This window comes from Salvelinus sp. IW2-2015, linkage group LG13 (assembly GCF_002910315.2).
Source record: "Salvelinus sp. IW2-2015 linkage group LG13, ASM291031v2, whole genome shotgun sequence".
NCBI classification, from domain to species: Eukaryota; Metazoa; Chordata; class Actinopteri; order Salmoniformes; family Salmonidae; genus Salvelinus; species Salvelinus sp. IW2-2015.
The window spans coordinates 33401032-33423917 of record NC_036853.1 but is presented as its reverse complement, the minus strand read 5'-3'; the positions used below and the strand labels follow the sequence as shown (position 1 = coordinate 33423917).

At 41.8% G+C, this 22886-nt stretch overlaps 2 protein-coding genes and 1 long non-coding RNA gene across 4 annotated transcripts in view; 2 read left to right on the top strand and 1 right to left on the bottom strand.

The window, feature by feature from the left end:
* Nucleotides 1-999: 999 nt before the first annotated feature.
* LOC111971882 (uncharacterized) lies at nucleotides 1000-2695 on the bottom strand. Its single transcript, XR_002878329.2, has 2 exons — nucleotides 2220-2695; nucleotides 1000-1580 (listed from the first exon to the last, which is right to left on the bottom strand). It is a non-coding gene; the product is annotated as an uncharacterized lncRNA (long non-coding RNA).
* Nucleotides 2696-3990: 1295 nt separating this feature from the next.
* On the top strand, nucleotides 3991-8827 carry LOC111971356 (adenylate kinase 4, mitochondrial-like). 2 transcript variants are annotated; one of them, XM_023998097.2, is made up of 6 exons: nucleotides 3991-4213; nucleotides 4610-4791; nucleotides 5710-5829; nucleotides 6478-6650; nucleotides 7215-7333; nucleotides 7524-8827. In XM_023998097.2, the coding sequence occupies exons 2-6, from the start codon at nucleotides 4650-4652 to the stop codon at nucleotides 7651-7653; spliced, it is 684 nt and encodes a 227-aa protein (XP_023853865.1). In that variant the 5' UTR covers nucleotides 3991-4213; nucleotides 4610-4649; the 3' UTR covers nucleotides 7654-8827. The 2 variants fall into 2 exon arrangements, with proteins under 2 accessions (XP_023853865.1, XP_023853864.1); XM_023998096.2 differs by having other exon boundaries at nucleotides 3992-4185.
* A 7670-nt stretch (nucleotides 8828-16497) lies between these two features.
* The window catches only part of LOC111971232 (auxilin), a 91285-nt gene continuing 84896 nt past the window's right edge, over nucleotides 16498-22886 (top strand). The window contains 1 exon segment of the mRNA XM_070446235.1: nucleotides 16498-16959. Coding sequence (XP_070302336.1) covers nucleotides 16758-16959 — 202 coding nt within the window. The 5' untranslated portion in view covers nucleotides 16498-16757.

Here is a 22886-nt window from a genome sequence, read left to right as displayed (position 1 = left end):
TCCTTATTTATGCCAATTTGAAGGCCAGAATTGTGGGGGGAAAGCACTAATCATGTTTATGCATCCTAATAATCACCCTTAGAATACTCCCCGAACCAACTTTATTTTTTATTTCAATTTTAGAATTTACAAAAAACAAATTKACCCACCCTAGTCTTTATTGGCAGGGGTGCATTTGATATTGCACCGCAGTATGCTGATTTGAAAATAGTGCTTTTACACAATGTAGAAACCTATTATTCTACAAATAACTTTGTAATTTCAATAACAGGTATTTGTATAACCATTTATAGCTTTTTATAATAAACAACTGTCTTTACAGGGTTAAATATTCGTTTCTAGAGCATAGCATGTGCTTCAGTAGCTAGAATTCATGTAGACCCAATATAGGTTATATCTCAATCAAGTTGAAAATTCGTATTTTCTGGTGCTCCTAAATTTGATGTTGTTCTCCTAACTTCTTAAAGTTGGGAGCACCAGTGCTATCAATGACAAACCGCACAGCAGTACCATCTCCCTCCATCCATCATCACAAAGTGGGTCGGGTGTGTCAAGGTGGCAGCCATCCTTCAGTTATCACAGTACTGTACCTTTAAGATGGACAGCATCAGCACAGTGATAACTGAACCAGGGCMGCCTGGATGTCATGTTAAGGAGCCAAGAGACAGCAGCCCCGTCAGTCTGAGTTCCAGCACAGCACAACATCAGCCATGGTGGTCCAAGGGGTCAGATGCCATCCGTCTTCATGATGCCAGGCTCACACATGATACGACGCTCGCACGCGCGCACACAGACACAGACACACACAGACACACACACACACATACACGACTTGGAGCCCAGAGCAACAATAATATCTTGTCAGTCACACTGTTCTTTTGCAGATGGAATCGTGCCAAAAGAGGGACTTAGAATGACATGACACTGTATAGGGTCAGGAAGGTGGGGGTGCCTTTGGACATTGCAGAAAGTGCATTTACTTCATGCATAGGCAATACGTAAAATCCAAATATCATGTCTGTATTTATGTATTTCATGGTATCACATTACAAGAATGAGAACACAATTGCATGCAGAAGTAATGTAAATAGGTTTCTCTAATAGGTTACCAAAACCTGCAAAGCTTTGTAATTATTCAYAGGATATAATCATGAATTGTGTATGTGCTATGAATTCGACACAGGCATTACAGAATTTTAGAAAGRAATTTTACTACCATTAGTAAGATGTTTCTTTCTCACCTCATTTGAATGTAATACCTACCAATACATGTGTAACTACTGTAGCATATCAGCTTTTTCTAAACCTCTTTGAAAGATCATTTTCTATACAACAGATACATGTAGCCCAAAAKAATAAAACCTTGTTAATTGGTCGAAGTCACCACTGTTTACTTAGTATTGTTTGAACTGCATAATTTATGGGCACCAAATAGCTGACGTCGGACTTGTTATGGTTCTTGGGGCTCCGCCCTCAGCGCGCGAAGGCTCTCCAGCAGTCCAGTYGCGTAGCCCGCCGGAGGAGGCTCCTCCCTATCTCCTTCTCCCTCCGCTTCATGTAAACAACTCGATTTGCTGGTTCTGTTTGATATCAAAGAATTGCAGGAGCACTTGCCAAGACTTATTTGAAAAATAACCTGCTGCGCAAGGTTGAGACAACAGTTAAATCGAGCAAAACATAACATTGGTTGCGTAATTGTAAAAATGTAAATAGCATATAAAACTCCCAATAGATTACTTAGTATATTATCATAATARCGTATCGGACCCTTCAATAATCGTSAAGCGCAGACYAGTTAGCCTAAACATCAAATAAACGTTTAAAACGCTAAAGAAAAATATTGAAAGCAATCATCACATTTCAATTGTTCCAGATATTCAACTCCACGTTGTCGGGAAAGCTTGTTGCTGTTTTCTATAAATACAACAAGAGTGAGGCTATTTAAAAACCTTTGTAAATTGACCGTCTTATCATTTAATTTTTTTAAACATATATACCTTGCCATAATAACTCTGATATTCATTAACAAGACCATGTCAAAGAGCAACRCTATTGGTGTTGATTGAGTCTTACTATTGTGCAGGCTAACGCCCAGCCTGCACACACCCCTCTCTGGGTAAAAACAAATACTATGTAGTCCAAGCATCGAAATTAACATGATAAATTCTTATTCATATTTACTTGCAGTTCAATATCTGACGGATATTAGTCTTACTTACTTGCATTTTGCGCGTTTCATTCCCGTGTTTACGTGAATAGTTTTAATGACGCAGCAAGACCCACATCGAACAACGTGATTGTCGCCATTTTTTGTTGTTATTGAAATCTCTCAGCCATGTGACAAAATAATAAAACAATATTTCCGGATCTCGCCGCACAACTAGCTGAGTAAATTGATAGTCTTCCAATTTAGTTTTTTTCGTGTGATGGATTAGGCAGGTTCCATTGACTGAAGACACCAAAAGGTTGTGCATGCGCAGCATTTGACAGCTTTTGGACACTGACGCCGCGGTATGGTTCGCAACAAGTAAATTCCTTGATTCCTTGGTCCGCAAATGTTGCGGAATGGCACTGTCTCAATGCGTAATGATAATGATGGGTGATGGCCAATGTTTCAGAGGGAACCCAGAAAATCGGGAATTACCGTTTACGCTCTGCATTGACTGCTGCTGTCAACAAGTGCGTTTATTTTGTAGTTTGCAGTGTTTTGTCAGTAGGTCTCTTACACATGAGTGGGTTCATGAATTCGGATTTATCCTATTACCATTCATTACGTCATTATCAACTTCCTACCCCATCTGGAAACGTGCCAATCAACAGTGGTGTAAATACTTAAGTAAAAATACTTTAACGTACTGCTTTAAGTAGTTTTGSGGGGTATTTGTACTTTACTTTGCTATTTATATTTTTGACAACKTTTACTTAACTACATTCCTAAAGAAAATAATGTACTTTTTACTCCATACATTTTCCCTGACACACAAAAGCTCTCCTTACATTTTGAATACTTAGCAGGACAGGAAAATTGGCCAATTCACACACTTATCAAGAGAACATCCCTGGTCATCCCTACTTCCTATTTTCTGGCAGACTCACTAAACAKGAATGCTTTCTTTGTAAATTATATCTGAGTKTTGGAGTGTGCCCCTGGCTATCCATAAATAAAAAAAACATSCAAATTGTGCCATCTGGTTTGCTTAATATAAGGAATGTTTACTTTTACTTTTGATACTTAAGAATATTTTAGCAATTACATTTACTTTTGATACTTAAGTATATTTAAAACCAAGTACTTTTAGACTTGTACTCAGTATTTTACTGGGTGACTTTCACTTCTACTTGAGTCATTTTCTATTAAGGTATCTTTACTTTTACTCAAGTATGACAATTTGGTACTTTTTACACCACTGCCAATAAATAGAACCCCAAAATAGATCTGAATAGCTTTAATTACATAGTAATACAAAYTCAATCAATGCAGGAAGTTGCAGATTGAGGATAGAAAATGACGATGAGAACTTTCATACTGTGAAGTGAGTCAACTATGGAAATACAATGAGCCATTACTAGCCTAATAGTGTGGAATTGTGTAGAGGTGGGTCACACAAACTATGCATGGTTGATGACCTTCCATTCTAACATTAGATCTATAGACTTGTGATAGCAGTATAAACTGATGCCTATGGGATTCAGCTCTGTGGGCTAAAATTATCTGGAGTCATAGCAGACGACCAAGGTTCTATTCTATTCTAGAATAAGTATATTCTAGACTTCAGAGAGGTTGGGTTAAATGTGGAAGACACATTTCGGTTGAATGCATTCAGTTATGCAACTGACTACGTATCTCCTTTACCTTTCATGTTTCAGCCACTTACATATGATATGGTTGCAATTGTAAATGATTCGTCTAACTCACAATAGAAAACTACAGGTACCAGATTCCCAAGTGTTACCCAGTTCCTGCGCACAAGTCATCCGCATTTTTTCTTGATGTGTCGGGGAGGTGCTGAGAAATAGGGCGTWGAGGCAGCTCCTCCATTCATTCGCAGAGAAAAACCCGTTCTTAAAGACTCAGACAAGCTACTGTCCCTTGGGAACAGAAAACAAAACATTTTCTGACTTGGTTTGAGTGAACTACGTGCTATATTACGCATACGTTTTGCAGGACACGGGCATAAATCGAAGGTGAGGAGTGATTGTGGGCATCGGTGAGGTAGGCCTACATCGCTTGACTGTTGCCCCGTTATGTTAGTTTTTTTCGCCAAAGTTTAAATCCTCCATCTGTACAATCAGACATCTGGAAAGTTCGATTTCTCTAGCTGATTGGATGAATGAGGCTCTTTAACAATTCCGTTTTTCTGTAGCCTTTTWAAGTCGTAACCAATTCGGGAAAATGGGCAATTAAGTTAGATTCAGTGTAATAAACTGTTGATATACTGTCCCTGTTAACTCAAAACGAGCAGAAAGTATCTGTTGACGGACTTTGATAATAAGGTGCACAGTGCACACCATGGGCAACATTGAAGATGCTTAGGCCTATCAATGTTTCATTGAAGGAAGCAGGTATAGGCTATAGCAACCCTGGACTTATTTATTTTGTCTCCTCCAGACACAGATACAGTCCGTGGTGTTGCAGGCTATAGTGGAGGATGGCCAAACTGTTCCGAGCGGTGATCATGGGTCCACCAGGCTCGGGAAAGGGKACCATATCCGAGAGAATTGCTCAAAGATTTGGCCTGACACATCTGTCCAGTGGCGACTTTGTTCGGGAGAATATAGCTGCGAATACAGGTAGGCCTATTCTTGATAAATAATTAGACATTTATCTATTTATTGTTAACCATTTATTTATCTGTTTTTTGATTTCATAATTTCATTCAATATTATTTGCTATTGTTTTTTTGCCACATATTTGTCATCCTCAGCGGGGTTGGTAGAAACGGTCAGATTTTCCGGGATACAGTGTCCTCAACCTATCTTAAAATATTAATAATACTAATTATTATTATTATTGTTAGTATTATTTCAACCTAGCTTACTTTTCCCCTGGAAACTGGGATCGGGGGACCCGCTCAAGCGTTTATTTTACCTCTGCTATGTTTTAGGTTACATATTTGTTCATGTTAGCCTATAGTAGMCTAACTAGCCTTCACCTCCAGTAGTCTAAGCCATAAACTTTGTAAACCCGACTGCCTTAGGAAAATCTGAATGGACACAATGAATCTTATGCTGTGGCTTTATGTTTTTTTATTCTAGCCCCYGTAACGACATTGTCATGATCCAGTTTGGTCAGTAGGTYATTCAATGACATTAATCATTTATTGATGATTTTAGTTTAGAGGTGTCTGGAGATCTTTCTGAGMTGTGCTACGTGACTCACTGCTGTAAAGAAAGCAATAAAAAAAGGGGGGGGAAGAAAACAGGGTGAATGGGTAATCGTTGAGGTGTTAAAGCTACAGAGGGCATTCCTGTCTGGGTTTGCTCTGCCCCCCTACCTCTAGCCAAAAGTCCACCTCTTTTACTAGACATTTCATGTATAACTCTGTGTTGTTGTATGTGTCGAATTGCTATGCTTTATCTTGGCCAGGTCGCAGTTGCAAATGAGAACCTGTTCTCAACTAGTCTACCTGGTTAAAAAAATAATAATTGGGAATTGATGACTCCTCCTTCTCTTCCTCCTCCTCATTATTTCCCTCCCTCCCTCCACAGACGCTGGTGTTCTGGCTAAGACCTACATAGAGAGGGGTCTGCTGGTGCCGGACCATGTGATGGCCCGGCTCCTACTTCCCAGGCTGGAGGAGATGACCCGCCACAGCTGGCTGATGGATGGTAAGACCACACACACACACACACACACACACACACACATACTAACACCTTGAAATGCACACACACTTTTTTGCAACTGCGTAGAGAAAGCAAGAACATAGAGAGGGCGAATGAATTGGCAAACAACCAAAAACACATGAGCACAGTAAGGTATCATGAAACATTGACTGTACAGGTTTGTGTCTGACCCAGAAACAAGCTGAAACAGGCCAGTCAGGCAGCAGGCCAAGGTTTGTAAACAGTAGTGCAGGTTTACACCCTCTGAAAGCAGCTATTAACTAGTCTCACTGCCAGGCCAGAAGAACCAACAGTAAATACTGTATTTACAGTATGTCTACCAGTCCATATCAGTGTAGGTTAAAGGGAAACAGATATTAATGTTGTGTTTGTATTGTTTACATAACGATATGACCTTCATGATGTCACACAAAATACTGTACATAAATATTTTCCATGAAGTTGTTGTGCAGGAGCAATGTGAGAATTCACATGCACGCACGCACACACACAAAAAAAAAAACACACACACACCACACGACACACACACACACACACACACACATGCACACAGGCCACACACACACACACACACACACACACACACACACACCCCTCAGTCTCCGTGCTTCATCTCCCAACTCTCCCCAGGGTTTCCCCGTACCCTGGCCCAGGCCAAGGCCCTGAACAGTACCTGTGACCTGGACCTGGTCATCAGCCTCAACATTCCCTATGAGACCCTGAAGGAGAGGCTGAGTGAACGCTGGATCCACCCAGCCAGCGGCAGGGTCTACAACAYGGGCTTCAACCCTCCACACGTACAAGTCAGAAAACATTGTTTTTCTCCCTTTTTTGTCACCATTATTATCGCCATTACACATGTTTAGTCTTTCCGGTTAGTCTGTCTGTTCCCACAGAACCAAGCATTGAGCCAGAGTTTCCCAAACTCGGTCCTTGGGCTGGCCCCCCTGGTTGGGCGGGCCCCCCTGGTTGGGCGGGCCCCCCTGGTTGCACTACACAGCTGAGTAAAATCATAAACTTAGGACTGAGTTTGGGAAAGCCTGCACTAAGCAATGGTTGCTATGAAACCGTTTTGTTGATTTTAGTTAGACCAAATATAACCTTCTCCCTAGTCTATTGAAGTTTATTCCGCAAGACCAAATATAAAACAATTATAATGAATGGGTATTCAGAAGGCTCTGAAAATACGGTAACAGATTATTATATTCCTAACTCTTGTATTTGTGAATTATCAGTTATATCTTGGAATAGTGTGTCGAATGTGTGGGGTTCAAGACAACTCTCTATGAGCTGTGTACAGTTTTCATGGGTTTATGTCATTGATATAATAATAATTCAGTTGTCATGGTTCTGTTGTCCCCCCCCAGGGCAGGGATGACATCAGYGGGGAGCCTTTGATCCAGCATGATGATGACAAACCAGAGGCTCTAGTGGCCAGACTGAGACACTACAAGGACGTGGCCAAGCCCATCATAGATCTGTATAAGTACGTCCACACTTCACTTCACATTTTTAAAAGCATTGTGTAAATTGCTTGCCCTGACTATCCTGTATACAGTACTCAGAAATACTGAGTGCCAATGTAGTCACAATATTATTCTAATGTTCTTACAATATAATGTAATTATGCTACATGGTATTTATGCAACTTTACATGTAAAGTGTGTCCTCCCCAGGTCAAAGGGCATCCTGCACACGTTCTCAGGCACAGAGACAGACCGGATCTGGCCTTACATCAACTCTCTCCTCAGCAACAAGATCCCCGGCACATCACAGGCAGACACACAATGTATCCCAATGCCCTGAGGAGAGCAGACGGGACGCATCAGACGCAAATGCCATGCACCAGGGGATACTAATGTTAGTTAGTGAAGACGCTGGTTGAGAACATGGCTGYAAGACAAGACTATTGCTAGATGTTAGGAGCCATTAGCTTGGCAGTTATATCAGTCCCAAAACATGTTTGAAAATACAATCTTATGCACTACATAAATCAGTGGTGCATAGCTTCGGTCCTCAAGGGCTGCAGTGTATGAAGGYTTTCGTCCTTACCTTTTAACCAGAGACTGATTTCCATTTCCCARATAGTAAGTTTAAAGTCCCAGGGATGAAACGGAAATCAGCAGGACTGCAGAACATGAGGGCCTGAGTTGCGCAACTCTAAATATGCCTTCCAAAGACTGTAAAACGAGCTTGATACTCCTATAGCACCTAAGGGTAGAGAACTGTTGATTTCTGTATATCTGATTTATCTTTCATTTCGACTGAAATGACTATTGTGGACATTGTCTTGTAAACAGCACACTCTATATTTTGGCTTMATTTTTAGAGTTCCATCAGATGAAGAGTTTCATCTTTATCAAACGATTTTGGATTACATAAATGTGTTTTTCTTTTGTTTAATTTGAAACCGTTTTGTTGATTTTAGTTAGACCAAATATAACCTTCTCCCTAGTCTATTGAAGTTTAGTCCGCAAGACTAGACCAAATATAAAACAATTATAATGAATGGGTATATAATTGTATTAAAAAGGACCAAAGATTTGAATGTGGCCAAAGATAAATGGTAGAATTATATTCAAAGGAGCCAKAATTATATTCAAAGAGCCAGAGGCCTTAACCTTTCTAATGACTTGTTGAAAAGTTTATGAGTGTTTTAACCAATTGAAAGTGTAATGCATCTGAATTGCTGTATCGGAAAAGGGATGAGTGTGGTTRGTGGTTGGACAGTGTTTGTGGGAGGATGTGTCTTGTGTCTGTCTCCCTTTTAGATTTCAATAACACAATATGCAAATAGTCACTGGTGTAAACTGTAATTGGCCCAGTATAAATATGGCAAGCCCATTGTGGTGAACGAGTTGTTAGGAAAGCTTTTCGTACGCTGTGTGTTATGTGCAACACTGAATGTTTTCTGTCCAAAAGTAATTTGGCTGTCCAAAATCTGCCATATTCCAAGAAAAATACAATTCTTTTCTCAGAATTTCCTTTCAGTTGTTTTACTCTCAAGGCCAAACAGTAGTTCAAGGCAACATGCCTACTATGAATATAAACAAAATGTTTACCTTTCAAAGCGAAAGTCCTGTAAGTTTCAGCTGCATTCCCTGAATATTCTWTTTGTTCATAACATGTGTTCTTTATAGGAGACTGATAGGTTTCTACTATGAGTATTGTGTGGGAATGCCACTACAGACATATTTGGTAGGCTATCATAGAAATCTATAGGCATACTGCAGTGATGCAGCATCTGTATCTACAGTGCATTCAGAAAGTATACAGACCCCTTAACTTGTTACACATTTTGTTACATTACAGCCTTATTTTAAAATTGATTAAATTGTTTTCCCCACCTCTCATCAATCTAYACACAATACCCGATAATGACAAAGCAAAAACAGGTTTTTAGAAATGTTTGCAAATGTATTTTAAGAAAACAACTGAAATATCATATTTACATAAATATTCAGACCCTTTACTCAGTACTTTGTTGAAGCACCTTTAGCAGTGATTACAGCCTCGAGTCTTCTTGGGTATGACGCTACAAGCTTGGCACACCTGTATTTGGGGAGTTTCTCACATTCTTCTCTGCAGATCCTCTCAAACTCTGTCAGGTTGGACGGGGAGTGTCGCTGCACAGCTCTTTTCAGGTCTCTCCAGAGATGTTTGGTCGGTTTCAAGTCCGGGCTCTGGCTGGGCCACTCAAGGACATTCAGAGACTTGTCCCGAATCCACTCCTGCATTGTCTTGGCTGTGTGCTTAGGGTCATTGTCCTGTTGGAAGGTGAACCTTCACCCAGTCTGAGGTCCTGAGCGCTCTGGAGCAGATTTTCATCAAGGATTTCTCTGCTCCGTTTATCTTTCCCGCGATCCTGACTAATCTACCAGTCCCTGCCACTGAAAACCATCTCCACAGCATGATGCTGCCACCACCATGCTTCACCGTAGTGATGGTGCCAGGTTTCCTCCAGACGTGACACTTGGCATTAGGCCAAAAAGTTCAATCTTGCTTTCATCAAACCAGAGAATTTTGTTTCTCATGGTCTGGGAGTCTTTAGGTGCCTTGGCAAACTCCAAGTGGGTTGTCATGTGCCTTTTACTGAGGAGTGGCTTCTGTCTTGCCACTCTACCATAAAGGTCTGATTGGTGGAGTGCTGCAGAGATGGTTGTCCTTCTGTGGAGAAAGTTCTCCCATCTCCACAGAGGAACTTTGGAACTCTGTCAGAGTGACCATCGGGTTCTTTGTCACCTCCCTGACYAAGGCCCTTCTCCCCCGATTGCTCAGTTTGGCMGGGCRGMCAGCTCTAGGAAGAGTCTTGGTGGATCCAAACTTCTTTCATTTAAGAATGATGGAGGCCACTGTGTTCTTGGGGACATTCAATGCTGCAGAATGTTTTTGATATACCTCCCCAGATCTGTGCCTTGACATAATCCTGTCTCAGAGCTCTACGGACAATTCCATCGACCCCATAGCTTGGTTTTTGCTCTGACACGCACTGTCAGCTGTGGGACGTTATATAGACAGGTGTGTGCTTTTCCAAAGCATGTTGAATCAATTGAATTTACCACAGGTGGACTCCAATCAAGTTGTAGMAACATCTCAAGGATGATCAACGGAAACAGGATGCACCTGAGCTCAATTTTGAGTCTCATAGCAAAGGGTCTGAATAATTATGCAAATACTTTTTTAAAACCTGTTTTCGATTTGTCATTATGGAGTATTGATGCGGAAAAACATGTATTTAATAAATTTTTGAATAAGGCTGTAATGTAACAAAATTTGGAAAAAGTCAAGGGATCTGAATACTTCCCTGCACTGGTGTCCACCATGCATGGCATGCATGGTGCACTGGTGTCCACCATGCATGGCAATGCAGTACATTGTGACACAACTCATAACATTTATAGCACCCTCTCTTCCCCTTTCTGATCAATACACACTTTGATCTGACATCAGAGAAGGCAGCAGGGAGAGGTGCTTGTGTCTGCATTTGTACACGTGTTTGTGTGTACACATGCACATGTTTGTATGTATGCCTGCACATATATGTGTGTGTGTGTGTGTGTGTGCGTGTGTGCGTGTGTGCGTGTGTGTGTGTGTGTGTTACTGTAGTGAAACCTGAGAAGAACTAAGGGAGGTATTTCTGAAGACTCTCTTTTTCTATCCCCCACCAGAGTTGGCTCTGTAATGCTGCATTCATAACCAAGTGGGAAGGTGGTAATCACCATACATGTTTTACATTTTAGTCATTTAGCAGACACTCTTATCCAGAGCAACTTAAAGGACCAATTAGGGTTGGTTACTGGCCCAGCGCTCTTTCGGTTACTGGCCCAGTGCTCTTAACTGCTAGGCTACCTGCTTCCCTGGTTGTGAAATCGTAAATACGGCCTCCCGAGTGGCGCAGTGGTCTAAGGCACTGCATCGCAGTGCTAGCTGTGCCACTAGAGATTCTGGGTTCGAGTCCAGACTCTGTTGCAGCTGGCCGCGACCGGGAGACCCATGGAGCAGCGCACAATTGGCCCAGTGTCGTCCTGGTTAGGGGAGGGTTTGGCCGGCAGGGAAGTCCTTATCCCATCGCGCACTCATCGCGCACTAGCGACTCCTGTGTGGGGCCGGGTGCAGTGCACGCCGACACGGTCGCCAGGTGTACGGTGTTTCCTCCGACACATTGGTGTGGCTGGCTTCCGGACTCGAACCCAGCATCTCTAGTGGTACAGCTAGCACTGCGATGCAGTGCCTTAGACCACTGCGCCACTCGGGAGGCCGTATTTACGATTTCACAACCAGGGAAGCAGGTAAGTGAGCATTGTGTCAAGAAGCAGTGTGGCTTGGTTGGGTTGTGTTTCAGGGGGATGCACGGCTCTCGACCTTTGCCCTGTCTCTTATACACATCTAGATGTGTATAAGAGACAGACTTAAAGGACCAATTAGGGTTGGTTACTGGCCCAGCGCTCTTTCGGTTACTGGCCCAGTGCTCTTAACTGCTAGGCTACCTGCTTCCCTGGTTGTGAAATCGTAAATACGGCCTCCCGAGTGGCGCAGTGGTCTAAGGCACTGCATCGCAGTGCTAGCTGTGCCACTAGAGATTCTGGGTTTTAGTCCAGACTCTGCTGCAGCTGGCCGCGACCGGGAGACCCATGGAGGAGCTCTCTTATACACATCTAGATGTGTATAAGAGACAGGTGTGTGTGTGTGTGTGTGTGTGTGTGTGTTACTGTAGTGAAACCTGAGAAGAACTAAGGGAGGTATTTCTGAATAATCTATTTTTCTATCCCCCACCATTCATAACCAAGTGGGAAGGTGGTAATCACCATACATGTTTTACATTTTAGTCATTTAGCAGACACTCTTATCCAGAGCAACTTAAAGGACCAATTAGGGTTGGTTACTGACCCAGCGCTCTTTCGGTTCTGTCTCTTATACACATCTAGATGTGTATAAGAGACAGGTCATATGCTGGTATTTTCGAATTTACGAGATGTTATGAATGCAGCATTAATCCCATGTGCATTAAACTGGGGTGGAACACCTGGAGTGGATTTAAACCAGGGATTAATACCGATTTTGGAACCTGATCACCTCTGCTCTGTTTACATATTAGACTCAACCATCAGAGGTTTGTCATTTCCTGTTGTATGGAGGTGGATATAACAGGGATCTCTCTAGATAGGCCTACAGATAGGAAATATGTCTGGTAAAAACTAATATAGGCAATGATAAAAACCCATGTATATTTTCTGGATACTGGGTTATTACATAATTCACACATGTGAGTGAGGAATTTAATTWAATTTATTAATCTATCCAGTCCAGAATTCCTTCCCAGGTTTTGCTTTCATAAACAGCAAGTCGTGATCCACTATGTAGGTATCATTCACAAGCACACAACTATGCAGTTTACAATGTATTGATCTATATGACATCCGGAACACTTGAACGCACATAGATAGGCTACTCCATATTAGTGTGAGATCAGCAAATGGCGGTTGCAGCATTCGTTTCACTGAAGCTCACATGCAATATATAAGGTGATGATATGATGAYGTCGTAGTCCTTGTAATTGTAATGTTAGCCAACCCCAGGAGTTTACATTGTACCCGAACACCACTTCGAGGTACAGAAGGACGCATCGGTCGTTTGACCTTTGACAGGTGGCGAATGACAAATCGAAAGTCGGCATTTCTCAGAGCTCAGCTGGGGTTTCCGCGCGCATCTCTAGAGCTGAGGACGTCTGCGTTCCAGAGATAATGACAGCGAGCGCTCTGGAAGGTAGGGAGGCCTATGACAAAAAGGGCTTTTTTTTTTTTTTTTACATCATTCGTTTGAAACCATATACGTTTTATATCAAATGCCACTGAAATGCTTCCTCTGGAGGAGCATCGTCTTCATGTGTTACTTCCCGATGAGATCTGAATATTAATGATTGATTATCTTCTCTGSCCCAAGAATTCTGTTGGCTAGGTCTGCAGAAAGATTTTCTGAATATCGTGGTTTGGYCAACAGTAGAAATCAATCTGCGTTTTTACCAGAATATTAGAATATGAATATCCCATAGCATCGTTGATGTTTGGTTTTATTTTCAGTGCAGGTGTTTTGTCAGGCCTAGGTTGTCTTTAGGCGAGGAAATGCGTAACGACGGGAAAAAGGCYCGCTGCGCTCAAACACTGTATGACGTTGATTATAACCCGTAGGCTACTGTTGAAGCTTTAAACCTTTCCATACATTTGTTAATTATTATGAAACAAAAAAACGTGCACTGATATGAATAATGAATCCGCCGTAGCCTAACGGTTACAAACGTTCCAAGTGCACTGAATGACAAATATGACCAAGGGGATTTTTAGACATGATCTGAGATTATTCATAATTTAACTATTTGGGAAAACTCTCGAACATAATTCTCAAAGTTTCTATTCTGYGAGACATCAAAATGGAAAATGACATGCTTAGTTAAAAAAAAAGAAAAAAAGAAGCTGGCTATGACGGGGGGGATTCATGTTGCTGAATGCGCGTTTATTAGAGGCGGACACATTGCAATGGAGGGGCAGGTTGAACAAGACGACAATCCTTGAAAAAACGTAAATATTCTACTAATTAGCCTATTTGCTATCATTATCTAATTAATTATTAAGCTCAGTTTTAAAGGGAAATGGGTTTTGCTGAGGAAGAATATTAGGGAAATCCCTTGTATGGTCCAGTCGCTTATGCGATTGCCAGTTCTGGTTTTTCACACGACGGCAGTTGGTGCTTTCAAGACAACTAGACAAACGAGGTCAAATAATGACGTCAGTGATTTTCTGTTGGGAAAGTCGGAGCTCTAGAAAGATGTCTTAGTTTCTAACTTGGAAATGCCGAGTTGGATGACCGTTCAAAACAAATTTTCCCAGTCGGGGCTCGTTTTTTTTCGGAATTCCCCCTTGTCTTGAACGCACTGATTACATTATATTATCGAAGCTAGATAAATTCAGGACTAGATTTTTCAGTGTAGGTGTAGCTTATTAATATGAGTTATAGACATTAGTAGCCTTAATTATGAGCAACTGACCAGATGAAGTCTAAACTTGATTTAGCTATATGGCATATTTGTCTTATGCACGAATACACTAAAAATCTTAATAGATTGAATAATGATATATAGCATAGGCCTATATAGAAATACTATGCATACTATGGGAGAATCTCAATTGCATACTCCTGAAAACCCATTGGTGGAGAAGGTCAGAGGGTCTGGCCCTCTGGCTTCCTCATCCAATGGGTTTTGAAAAGKAAGCGAGGAGAGGACTCTGAGTATGCAGTTGAAAATCTCCCTATGTCTGCCAGTGGACCCTAACCCTACCCAGCAGATTCCAGTGGTCATTCCATTTTAACCAGTATAGGGATAATCATTAATCCACTATCCACCCTTAAAGATGATGGCAAATCCAATGCATCTAGTAAAATAGCTTATTTTTGGTCAGTAAAGGCCTATTGAAGAGAACGATTGTATGTTTGGACAGTTGGCCGGACTTCCCTACTATTGTTGTCTTCAATATGATATGGACATGCCTTAAAAATCATATAGTAAAGGCACCCAACATGGATGCCACAGAGCAATGTTTGAGGTGGTGTACAGCTGAAGAGCTGAAATAAACATCAGTTTATGAGGAAAAGGTCTTGTAAAATATCCCAAGGTCTTTGTTAAACTTGAACTTCTCTTTAACCCACAGTGTCTTGTTAACATCCAAGACATATCCAAGTGGTTAAACGCCTCCTATAAAAGTATGAATGAGTTCAATGTGGAATTTAAAGCTTTAGGAAGTTAATAAAGGGAGTAGTAGGCTGGGTTATGTAGTTATTTATTTAAAAATAAATTGCTGTCCTTGTTTTTAGCAGGTTTATGATTGTCTCTCCCTGTTTGCTGTTCGTATTCACTTATCTGTCCATTGTGATGAATTATTTGGAAGAGTAGTTGTCAGTACAGTGTGATCTGCTTTTAAAACTGGATCCCAAATTCAAAACGAGTTAGTTAGTTATGAGTGGGCACTGTCATTATCAAAGTGATCGCTTCTTGTATCACACAGTTGTGTGACCATAACCATAAAATACCATGTCACCAGTGGTAAAAAAAAAAAAAAAACAGCTACAATGTCAGGACATTACATTGCTTTTTTGATGTCCTGGTCCAGTTTTCTAAGTGAAGGTTGTAACCATTTGTATTGGAGACTGAAAGCAGGAGTTGACATCCTGAAGCAATGCATCAGGGAGAAATGTCTGATGTTGGGAGGCTGGCTTTCAGAGGAAACTACATCATTCAATGGAGCGGCACTTTGTGTCCGGTTACGTGGGGAATCATTTATCTTTTTGGAAATTCCCTTTCCTACTGTGCTTTCAGTCCAGGGCTCCTGTTATAAAGGGTTTCCCAGGCCCGGGTCCTGCTTTGAGCAACCATGCAGCCCCTCAGTTGCCAGGGGACTRGGCCAAGGAAGGAAGCATGTTCCAGAACTCCAAGTAGCTGATGTGGGTGTGCGTCCCAAATGGCACCCTATTCCCTATATAGTGCACTACTTTTGATCACTGCCCATTTTGACCAGAGGCCTATGGCCCTTGTCAAAAGCAGTGCACTGTATAGGGAATAGGGTGTCTACATCTTTAATGATCAACAGACTGAAGTGCTCCCCCACTCCCCTGACAAAGCACAATGCTGTCCTACAGTGCTGACTAAAAGACTTCAGCACTTGAATTCCTTTATAATATGTCTGTGGAGCGATACTGTATAGCCTACAACTGGCCCATAACCAGCTTAAACTATAGCCCCTTAGCAATGGAGACTATTGCCTACATAGCTTATAAGAGCCTGAAAAGTTTTCTGTAATAATATTGTTAATTTAAGCCTTAATTATTATTATGAGCATATGAGGATATTGTGTTAACTATAGGCTGTTAAAATATCTTATTAGAAATCGATTTGGGAATATTTTCGTATAGAATAGAATCAATCCTATGTAGGCTATCCTGTAGGCTAAATCACATCTACAGCCTATCCAACATTTATATTTTCTGACAAATATTAGCCTACTGCTTTGTAGRGAAATAACAATGAAACAGGCGATCGTTTAGTCACCTACTGCCGACATGGTGTTGTCAGGATTGGCCTGGAGCAGAAAGCCTGAAAGGACCCATTAATTCAACGGGGACTGGCAGGCATAGCGGTGGATGTGCGGCGTAGTAAATGCGATCCTGATGACARCGTCCTGCTTATGATATCGCGGAGAAAAGAAAACAGGGAGAGGCGGTGCTGAAACTGCTAGCGCATATCTGGTGGATTATTTCTAAACAGATATCTGAGATTTTGTCGTCGGGAATATGTGCATGCAGTAGCTTTTTTTTTGCTAGTATTTATATGTAATTCTCAAATCCACGGCGCAGAGCTGAATGAGATGAGCCTACTGGGTGGCTATAAGAAAAAGACCTGCAGTTACGATGGCTATGAATCTTTACAGTTGGTCGATAGCAGCGGTAACTTCAATAACGGGGGAGGGAGAGGCAGCGGAATCGGCGGCGGCTCGGTAGCAGCAACCCTAGGAGGACCGAAGGCAGGCCCACTGCGCGAGGACGACTGCAGCACCATGGACAGCTCAGGTAAGCAGCTCTCTCGCCATGGGAGGCGGTGTGGCTCACGCGCAGCCAGCAAGAACAAGCTGCGGATAACGCTGCTCTGTTGCATGCGAGGCAGAGCACGCCTGTCGCTGTGTGATACTCCCTGAAATATATTTAATTGAATACGATTAGTGTAAATAGGTCCAAATAGATTATCCATCTAGCCCATGTTGTCTGATGTTTGTATGTCTTGTTGTTTCCGTGCATTACATCATGTAATCGTGGTTGTCTCATYATGTAGGACTATATCGTTCTGCTTTTATTTTGTGTGAGTCGAGCTGATCTCATCATAGTATATTTGATGTTGAAACAACATATGTATGTCTGTTTTAGCGTTCACTACTATTCTAACAAAAATGCTTAATGTTGCAGTCTTTTATTAGGCTACATATATTGTAATAAAACTGCAACTATTGTAATTCAACATGCACGCATTAGACCATAAACATAGTCCCTATCAATCACCTTGCTAAGGTGTAGTCCTAAGTGATTACCAGTGATACTAATAGACAGATTGACAATAGCTTACATGGCAAGAAACCSCCCACTAACCCAATAATATAATCCAATTGTCTTTGTTCCTTTTTAATAATTTTATGTTGTGAATTTCCTGCATATACAATTGCCTATGTCAGGGATTTTCAAACGCTTCTTGCCCAGGGACCCCTGCCCAGGAAAACCGGTTACCCAGACCGGACCCCCATTATATGTTAACAAAAAAGTATTGTCTTATCAGGTGAATGATAATGGCAAGTAGAAGTAATCAACATTTTAAAATTAATAGATTTGGTAGACAGTGTCATTACTTTGACCTCCCCACAGTTCATTGGAAGTGTGAACTAACATAGTCTATTAGCTAGAAAGGTATCTTGGCAGCGAAGAGTACATTTTGCTATTGTAAAGCTAGTTTTCTGCAATTCTACACATTTTTTCCATTGAGCTGAGAGAAAATGTTGCAGTTTAGAAGCTAATTTCCAGCAATTCTACACAGTTTGTCATGAGCTGAGAGCAAATGTTAAAGTTTTAATGCTAATGCTGTGTACCTCTCCTCAAACAAAATCAATGCCCTGAATGCCCAGTTTTTKRAATTTTCRWTTCTCCCTGACTGTCTAGCTTTTATTTGATTGTTAGTTTTTCAAAGATGGTATTATAAAAACATATATAGTTCAATATCTTTTCTGCATGCTTTCTATCTGGTTTTGGTCGTTTAAGTTGACACTGAAACAGTTTTTTTATCCAAAAATATCTTGTTTTGGTCATTTAAGTTGACACTGAAACAGTTTTTTTATCAAAAAATATCTTGTTTTGGTCATTTAAGTTGACAGTGAAACTGTTTTTCCATCCCGCATATTATCACTTAGACGGCCTGCCGAAGAATTTTCTATACAGAAAAAAACACTGTAATTAGCTCCAGTGACTGTAATTTCCTCCAGATTAAAAGGATCGTTTGAGATTTTGGCAAAGAAGCCATTTACCTACTTCCCCAGAGTCAGATGAACAGGAACAGCTAGCATGCTAACTGCTACTCTAGACTTCCAGTCATTGCGCTAACGCTAGTTAGCATTGGCTCGGGAAACTAACTCTCACTTCCTTCATACTGGACACAGAGACATAAAAATGGTATCCATAACRGTATTCTGTTGCAGCTMGCGATATTCATCAAATAATTRATTTTCACACAAAAAAATATTATTGTGGTCCCCCTACAGTACGTCGGGCCGTGGACCCCAGTTTGAAAACCCCTGGCCTACATCATGTGGAGAGTTAAATAGCCACAGTTCATTGTCAGTGAGTGAGTGGTAATGTTGTGAACAGGGCTATCCCCACAGCTCACTGCTCACTGCAGTGCAATGAAAAAACCTAACCTTAGGGACTGGGTCTATCTGAGCTGAGTGTCAGGTGAGTCTGTCCGGGCTAGACGGCTAGCTGGCTGGCTGGCCTCTGCAGTATGGCTGGTGCCGCTTCTGCTGTATGGGGTGGCTGAGTCTGTATCTCCAGCTTTCTCTGTTTCTATGTGTAGCTCAGTAAACATCAGAGCTCTGCAGACTCCCACGTCCATCTGGCCAGCCTTGTTACATTGGCAGGCAAGCCAGCACGCAGGCATACTGAATGACTGACTGACTAACAGACACAGAGGCAGACACAATGACAGACACAGAGACAGACCCAGAGACAGGTGGATTGACAGGTTGCAGCTAGACAGGAGGTGTCTGGTTAGTAGTTAGGGTCTGAGACTGCATTGGAGGTCTCCCCATGTAGAAAAGATCTATATAAATCACCAATGTGTTTGATAGGGAATGACAAGACCACCGGGCACCATCCGTTTGGCATCAGAAAGTGTCTATTATGTGACAAATTTCATATCAGAAATGCAAACTTCCCCATCTCCCCAAATCCAGGGCAGCTCTCTTACAGTAGATCTGTTTTATTGACATTAAGTGAATAATAGATGGCTGGATGGCGTCACTGCAGTCTGCTGTGAATATTCAATTGTWAAATGAAGGGGAACATTGTGAAATGTGGGCGTGATATGGTAGCTTTCACTCGTTCTACTGACGGAATACTTAGGATCCTTTCTAGAGGAGGAAATGCATAATGGTATGGTGCATATCTGCCGAGTCAATCATGCTTTGTGGGTGTGTATCTCCCACATAGGTCAGTATTTAGGCCAAGCTGCATGTCCCTTCCAGACAGATGAATCATACACTCTTTGTCTTATCAGTAGCATCTATAATCGAGAAGCTTAGGGCCTGTTTGTTGGGACAGTTCCTGTTTGGCCCACAATAGAGGCACACATGCCACTACTGCAGTACATTGTCTGTCTGTCTGTCTGTCTGTCTGTCTGTCTGTCTGTCTGTCTGTCTGTCTGTCTGTCTGTCTGTCTCTTTCACCCTGCACCAGGTGGAGGGTATAAATGAGAAAGGTTAGGTCTATTGAAGGAGAGAGGCACATGGAGACTCTGTCTGTATTGATCTCTCTGACCGACCGGGCCAAGTCTCTATCTGTGCCAGCGCCTCTGTGACTGGGTCTCTCTCTCTCACACATCAGAGGTGTCTGACTGGAGCAGGGTTGATGGAGGGATGGAGGGATGGAAGGGAGCAGAGGAGGTGGGTGAGAGGGGGCGTTTTGGTCAGAGTTCAGAGAGCAGTAGCTAACTAAGGGACGGCTGTGGAGGAGGCTCCCTTACTTCAAAAGAGGGACACAATGACTTGTCACATAGTCTGAAGGAGGGTGGTAAATAATGTCTGAGTTACACAATGACTCTTTAGATTTAGTTTCAGAAATTCTTGTTTTAACCAAATAAGATCTGTAAAGTTCCACTCGTGTGTATTAGTCAAGATGTCYGCAGAATCTCTGTGTTGTTGTCTACATACAGCTGTGGAGGAGGAGGTTTTGATGCTATGTGTTTGTGTCAGTGGCGAACCGTGGCTATTGAACCTAGGCCTTTGTACCAAATTCAGAAATCGCGAAAAATAACAGAAACATAGCATCACTTAATGCGCTCCTCGGGCTGCCAGCSGGYTTCGGGCTGCCACTCACACAGAAACAGCACCTGGAAAAATAATGCTACCTGCAACATCAACCATACTGCTTACACAACCTATGGTAGCYTAACGCCATCACTATCACACTGTCACCAAACGTGACACACAGTGACATATCAAAGGATGCGAGTGGGATAGGCTCGTGATGTTGAAAGTACAGCGAACGTAGTACCAGCACACTCCATGTAGGAGTGCCCTTTCTGTAAAATACATAGGACCGATAGAAAGACRGSAGTCACACRCAGCATGATKTTCAAAGATAAGCAGMTTGTTCACTTGGACATAATAAGCCAGTAAGTCCCAATCATAAGAATACAACAACACAACCATTTGCCAATAGAAATGTACAACTATTACTTCCCATTGCAAACATATTTGTCACGTTCAGCACACAAAGTAACGGGTGATCTGGAATAAATGGAATAATGTTTTACACACACAAGTTATTTTCAAAGTGATAACAACAGCAAGCGAGCTGCAATAAATAAAAAAAACATTCCACTCAGCAGATGACGATMATTTGAAACGTAAGCTATTGTTGAAAGTTAATCTTGAAAAGGGCGAAGCTAACAAATTAGCAACAACATCCTCATCGATAACACCTGCTGGCTGCAGCCGCTGCACACTAGCCTAAAACAGAAGCTAGCTAACTAGACTGGGATTTCAAAATTCWAATTTATTAACAACAAATATAACACAATGTACAAACATATCTTACAAAACAGCACACCAAATAACACAGACAAACTTTATACACAGGGTTTTACACATTTCAGCAAAAACATTTAAGGCTTCACAGGGTTTACTATTCGATTTTCTTTAGGGCATAACATGGCTATATACAGGAAGTACCAGTACCGAGTCCATGTGCAGAGGTGCGAGGTAATTGAGGTACCTATGTACTGTACATATAGGTAGGGGTAAAGTGACTAGGCAACAGGATAGATTATAGACTGAGTCGTAGCAGCTGCGTATGTGGTGAATGTGAAAGTGTGTGTGTGTATGCGGGTGAACATGTGTGTGGCTTCAGTATGCATGTGTGCACATCTTATGTGTGTGTGTGTGGGCATATGTATTGTCTGTGTGTATGTGTGTGTTGAGGTGTCAGTGTAAGTATGTGTGAGTGTATGGGTCCAGTGTGTGTGCATATAGTCAGTGCAAGAGACCTAGTTCAAAAAAAGGCCAATGCTGATAATCCGGGTAGCCATTTAATTAGCTATTTAGCAGCTTTGTTTTTGCAGTCTTATGGCTTGGGGTTAGAAGCTGTTCAGAGTCCTGGTGGTTCCAGACTTGGTGCACTGGTACCRCTTGCCATGCAGTAGAAGAGAGAACCGTCTATGGCTTGAATGACTGTAGTCTTTGACAATTTCTTGGGCCTTCCTTACACCGCCTGGTATAGAGGTCCTGGATGGCAGGGAACCCGGGCCCCAGTGATGTATTGGRACTTACTTACCACCAATGTTCCCTCAAAATGTTTTCGGAACTGAGAAAATGTCAGATCTGCTGAGTGCAAACTTGAATGTTGTGAAAAGTCTGTGCAACTTCTTGCGCGCGTTACTGTGATCACTGAGGCTGTACCCGCTTTAAGTTACAGTTTCAGACAGCGGTCAAGTAGGCTACTGTGGCTATTTGATCATAACGTAGGCCCACTAGGGTGGCCTACCATCAAAAACAATGGGGAAAATGCCTTGCATAACATTTTAACATGGAAATACACTACACAACCAAATGTATGTGGACATCTGCTCGTCGAACATCTCATTCCAAAATCATGGACATTAAAATGGATTGGGTCCCCCCTTTTCTGCTAAAACAGCATCCACTCTTCTGGGAAGGCTTTCCACTAGATATTGAACATTTCTGCAGGAACTTGCTTCTATTCAGACACAAGAGCATTAGTGGGGAAGTGCACTGATTTTAGGTGATTAGGCCTGGCTCGCAGTCTGCGTTCCAATTCATTCAAAGGTATTCGATGAGGTTGAGGTCAGAAACAGGAAAGGGCCTTCCCCAAACTGTTGCCACAAAGTTAGAAGCACAGAATCGTCTAGAATGTCCTTGTATGCTGTAGTGTTAAGATTTCCCTTCACTGGAACTAAGGGGCCTAGCCCGAACCATGAAAAACAGCCCCAGACCATTATTCCTTCTTCACCAAACTTACAGTTTGCACTATGCATTCGGCAGGTAGCATTTCCTGGTATCTGCCAAACCCAGATTATTTTTAAAATAGATTTTATTTTTGCAAAAATAATTATTATATATTGACCGATTGACTATGACTTTTCAAATCACCCAGTATTGCTAACTGCATTTTAGCTCTAGGTAAATGTTGCAATTCTTCAGCCATTCCTTGACCTGTGACCAAAA